General features: G+C 42.2%; 1 protein-coding gene across 1 annotated transcript in view; it reads left to right on the top strand.

Moving 5' to 3' along the window:
• The window catches only part of LOC125946399 (uncharacterized), a 176,959-nt gene extending 171,776 nt beyond the window's left edge, over nucleotides 1-5,183 (top strand). The window contains exon 5 of the mRNA XM_049669461.1: nucleotides 4,791-5,183. Coding sequence (XP_049525418.1) covers nucleotides 4,791-4,873 — 83 coding nt within the window. The 3' untranslated portion in view covers nucleotides 4,874-5,183. The remainder of the gene's footprint in view (nucleotides 1-4,790) is intronic.
• The last annotated feature ends 817 nt before the right edge of the window (nucleotides 5,184-6,000 follow it).

Here is a 6,000-nt window from a genome sequence, read left to right on the forward strand (position 1 = left end):
CGCCATGTTGCACAGGGTATATACAGCGCTGCTCCCCCACCCCTCCCCGTTCCTTCACAAATCAGGCACGCTAAATGCCACGGCACTGTACGCGTAGCAGCAGCAAGACTGGCGCGTCCGCGCCCTAATGTGTGCGGTCGCCCGGAGCGCTGCTTGCAATGGCGGGGAGGAAGCGCACTGCAAGCACCGTTCGCCCAGCGCCGACGACCAACATGTTGCAAACCCCCTCGTTCCCGCTCATGAAGCGCCGGCTACACTGAGCCAAGCTCCCTGTGCTCGCTCCAGACGTGGCAGCGTTTTGCCTCAGGGCCACTTGTGTGCGGCGCATCGACTTTGTGTGCGTGTTTGGTGCGCGTACGCTCCAGGCTTTCCCAGAGGCGTCGAGGAAGGGATCGCCACTGAGAAAGACCGGGGCAGGCAGTCCTGATGCTCCGTCTACGTAGTTTAGCGCATCGCGGACGCAATATGTTTTAGGGCCGCTGCTCAAGCACCGCGGCGGCTGCAGCTGACGGCGAATTCGTGGTCCCGATGGTCGCGCCACTGTCCAATTTGGCAGTGGCGGCAACAAGGTTGCTGCCATTTTACGTCCTTACGTTATTCGAATGGCAGCCGTGCAGAAGAAGACGTGCCAATTATCATACCCCCGCATACGGAAATGAGCGTTAACTTGAAGCCTATGCTTCACTTGGTCAAGATAACGTGCTAATTTGTGCGTGTACAAAAGTATGAGCGTGTGACGTTGTCGGCATGACATAAACGTGCTAGCGTTCACCAATACAGGTAGACCAAGAGACATAGTTGGGAAGAGCTGTGCTGGTGGTGGCATTTTATCACCTTTTTTGTTCACCCATAATTCACCACAAACGTCCTTCAGTCGCACGACTGGATCCCGGACCCAGTATACTCAACGGCTCAGTAAATATGTTTTGTCTCCCTCTCTCTGTCATCACTGAAAAAAACGAAATAAACAAATACCCACGCGATGACTATGGCGCTGCCAACATGTTTATGCTGGCAAAAAAGCAAACATATTCGTTCATTGAAAATGAGCGTTCGACGCGCTTTTGTTGTTCGCAGAGTCACGAGATGTGCCAACCTGCGGTGGTTACATGTAAATACATGTAAAACGCAGAAACGTATTTCTGAGATAACCACTCGATCGATTTTAATGAACTTTGTTGCATTTGAGAAAGTTAAATTCTAGTGACTGTAGGAAGCTAAATTTTGATTTAGGGCCTGAATTCTTTTAAGAAGAGTTTTCAAAGATTGGTAAGTTTGAGATTTGTAAGTTTGAAAAATATAGAAGAAAGGAGTTTACAAAATTGTAGCGCTGGACCAAGCATAGATATTGCAGTTATGTCAGCTGCGTCCGTTAGAGAATTCAAAGCGGACAAATTTGATATATCAATTTGTACCTTACGTGAATTTCTTACATTCTTTACAAGGGTATTACAAACGTGATACTCACATGTTAGTGGTCTATTTGAGAACCGTGTATATTAATTTTGTCCGCTTTAGATTTACTATTAGATTCAATTTACTCAATTGTAGTTTCATTTTTCATTGCCGAGTTATAAAGTTGTAAACTTGATAGTTTCGTTTCTGAAAATGCGACTCTCAACAATCTTTATTAAAAAATGGATGGCCTAAATCAAAAGTTCGCTACCAACAGGCACAATATTTTAACTTTTTTCTTTCAAATGCAACAAACTTCATTACATTTGGGGCAGTGGTTACCGAGAAAAACGATTTCTCTTTTCCCATAAATTTAGATAGCAGCCCCCGAGTTATAGCTTCCTCTTTTGGGGGGCTTCTGTCTATACACGGGAAAGGAGAAATAGTTTTTCTGGGTAGCCACTGCACTAAATTTGATGACGTTTCTTGCATTTAAAAGAAAACGTTAAACTATAGTGACTTTGCACTTTACGTGGCTCTCAAGCACATGTAAACAATGTCACAAATTCACGTAAACCATAAATTGATATACCAAATTTGTCCGCCTTCGATGCTCTAACGGACGCAGTTAACTGAACTGCGACATCTGTTTTTGGGTGCCGAGCTACAACTTTGGAAACTTCGTGCTTCTATTTCATTTTTCAAACTTACCAATTTCTGGAGATCCCTGTAAAAAATGTAGGCCCTAAATCAAAATTCCACTTCAAATACTGACTATAATATAACTTTCTGTCTCAAATGCAACAAATTTCATTAAAATCAGCCCAGTGTTATCTCAGAAAAGGATTCCTTCGTTTTACAGGTATTTAAATAGGTGCCATCGGAGTTCGGCTTGAGCTAAAGCTTCCTCTTAAAGGAAACACTTAATCAGAGCTCCGTAATGAATTACTTCTGAGATATGCTATGGAGGCCCGCAGATTATTATTCTATTCATGGCTATGTGTCCAGTGTATTGTCATTTACGTTTCCAGTCATAGTCGAAGCAATATTGCAGTTATGCACTTTTACCAGTATGATGTGCCCTTTAGGAGTGAATCACACTGTACATCTTCCAGTACAACTCCACGGTGGCACATCTACAAACGCCACTCTAAAATATTTTATTGTTTGCAAGCCAGTTTGCATATAATTTGGTTAGACCACGTCTACCCTATGAGGATTGCGGTTTAAAAAAATAATCTTACAAATATGGTTTTTAGTTTCGATTTTTCCAAATTTAGTGGAGAGACGGGGCCAAAAGTAGGGCATTGCTTTTCGAATGGATAACCAGAATAAAGTCAGGTTATCTCAAGGTTCCCGAAATTTTCCTCCTAGTCAATTCATCCGTGCAAATAATGGGCACAAGCACAGATCCTCTGCTGGGCTAAATGCACGGTATTATTACGTGCCAGTTTCTTTCTTATATGTTATTTGATAAAAATCCTTTCTTGTATATTTACCAATTCAATTCACAGCATTTCGTACCGAGCCTTTTCGCATGCTTCTCTACTGAGAGTTTATTTGACTTTGAGCATATACATTATCATTCGTATGCATAACTGTAGGACTGTTATAATAGCGGTATGGCGTAAGATTGTGGTGGTCAACATTTTTATTCTGGGAGGCAAAGTTACTCTTCGAAGCCATCTCGTAGTGAAGTCACGTGATGCGACATCAGCTGAAAAGCGGATTGAAATGATTCCAACTTTTTGGCAAGATATTTGCGCAAATGGTTCGGTAGTCGCTCATTTCTAGTACTCACTTGATTCTCCTTTGTAATAGATACACTATGAAATGCTAACGAAATGCCTATGAAACGCTATGAAAAGCCTATGAAATGCTAACGTCCTATTAGGAACATTCGTAGGAAAAGCCTTTCAACCAACCCTCACTACTACCATGACGATGTTCGACAGCACTGACACAACAGCCCTTGCTTTGTCACTTTTAATCAGTTGGTCGTGAGCAGCTTATAGTTTAAGCTTATTCAAGGTGTGCCATCGTAATTTTAACGTTTGTAGTTTTTTCTAGTCTAAAACATATGGAGTGTTTTCTATGCACTTAAGAGTGGCCTAAGCACATCCATATTGTGCCTTGACACCTTGATTCAGAAGGCGTCTTAACAGTATAGAGTCCCTCTGACAGTTTTCAACCTTGGGACACCTTATGAGGCTGCTCACTCTGTATTTAGGCCACATGTATAGCATAAGCGCAATACAAGTAGTGGAAATAAAAGTAGCAGTAGAACGGAAATGAAAGGATTGAGAGATTTGCAGTATTTCGTAGTATACAATAACCAGTGCTTTGTACAGTTCTAAACGTGGCCGTCGCACATCTCTAAATGAAAATGGTACGCTTTCTGAGTGTATATAGCCCTTAGCAATTTGACTTACTACTCCCTTGGCATGACTTTCTGGAGAGAGAGATTAGGTTAGCCTGACATTATCACGTCTGAACGGTTTTTATATAAAATATTTTAATTGAACTCTTAAACACAGGGACTGTACTTGTAGAGCATTGACAGTATTGCATGCATACAATATTGAAAATAGACAGTGTAGAGTATTTCAAGTTATATATTGGGTTATCGCTTCTTCGTAGAGTAGTGAAAACACATTCAGTGAAAACGCTAGTTAACACTTTCTGCAATAGGATGCTTATCTAGTAAATAAAGCTGTACCTGAGTCAGAACCTCAGTTAACATTTTACAGCAACTTGCACTGATCCCTGGTTACTTTATTTAGTGCGTCCAAGGGACTGTCGACAATCTTTTTGACAGGTTAATTCTTTTCATGCTCGAGAAGCTTAGGATGCCTTAAACGTCAGCGTTGCAAGCGGCGTATACAGTAGAGTTCCCTGTGATCTTGCCACTCATTTGCAATCTTATATTGGCGTAATGGCACTATACATACTATCTACCTCTGTTTATAGTTGGGTGTTATTCATCTTTCATAATGTAACTGCGGTGACATCATGAGCCATGACCGTTGCTGTTTCGCATTTCAGTGCACAGCTAATGTTATTTCTCTCTTATGGCATAATTCGCATTTTCTCGTATATAAACTAGTTGTTTTCTTAACGTTAGCGCTTGTCCAAGCACATTCGGCATTGGGTTTACTATTTCAAGCGAGTTTTATTTATTCCTCTTGCTCGTCGTCCTTCACGAATGCATCCGATTCGATCGCACTACTGCAGCAGACCAACGAACGGGCCAAATCGGAAAAGTCGTTTTAGGCTGTAAGGGAATTCCTTAAATATTGATCGTCCATTATTGATCGCAGGCGATCAATAATGGACGGTCCGCAGCATAAAACACTTTTCGAAGTTTGCAGAGGTTTGCCTTTGTTCCTTTCCAGCTCCTGCTCACCGGTACCTCTCATGGCATCTCGGCGTCTATAATAAAACTAATACATCTCTTGACGTCAATCGGACAAATTAATGCTTTCTTAAGCTGCACTCTTTATTAGTGACATCGGTGCAGTAGGCCCGGATGGTGCTATACGTGGCGGTATACTAGAAGAGATCAAGTTATTTCTGCGGCGACTCCTGCTTTGATGGTGAAGCATCACCTTGAACTATAGTGTGGCAGCGCTTGTGAGCCCTAACAAGGACTGATGGTGGGGGTGCGCATGCGTCTTATTTATTCTATAGTCATAAGCATTGTGACTCGCCTTAACAAATGGCCCTACTCGTGGACAGTCCTTCGCTAACGCAAGTTTTTACCAGAAACGCTGTAGTGATAAGAGCGTTAACAGAAAGACAGCAGTGTACAATTGGGATGGGTCAACTGCCATATGCTCATTTCCGCGCATCATCGACCGTATGTTTAGGCGTGTGCAACACACACCACGGCGTCTGGTTCCCTTGTTACATCCCTGAACTGATCTTATTATCGTGGCAAGCGAACTGACATGTTTGAGCATGAATTGTATCTCCAACACGTATGTACACCATAGACTCGATGTGTAATTTGTTTTTGTACTGCCATGAAGTATATGCTTCTATAGTATATGCTTCGGTTTAGTCATCGAGAATTGCTTTTTTTTTTTTTCGTTCTTAAGGGAGGTAGTTATGAATATATTTTAATATCAGGGGAAGGGTATTCGAGCAGTCAGTCTTTCAGTTGAAAGTGGTCACTTCAGGTAATATAGGCAGAGAAGCACGACCATTTACCAGACTAATTGACCATTATTGACAGAAATTATACAGCAGTAACCATAAAAGGAAGTACGTAGCACGGCTTCCTGTGCAATGCTTGGGCATTAGGAGCGTGAACCCATTTTCTAGCAACTCCGATGTGGGCCTCAAGCGGCTCGGTGCCTAGACATTTACCGCACTTGTAGTGCAATCACACATTTCTCAACACGTGAACTGGCTCTACAAGATTTTCAGTACCAACAATGGCCTCAGCGGCAAATCTTGAAGCTTGGGGCTAATAACGTGTGCTAAAATTCTAAAATAACTATACAAACAGAAACCTGTTTCTCAGGTGAACGACGTTTATTCTCCACGCCGTTCCACATATATACATGACAAGTTCCAGTCTCGACCAATGCAATCGCGAAA

The sequence above is a fragment of the Dermacentor silvarum genome, chromosome 6, assembly GCF_013339745.2.
Source record: "Dermacentor silvarum isolate Dsil-2018 chromosome 6, BIME_Dsil_1.4, whole genome shotgun sequence".
NCBI lineage: Eukaryota > Metazoa > Arthropoda > Arachnida > Ixodida > Ixodidae > Dermacentor > Dermacentor silvarum.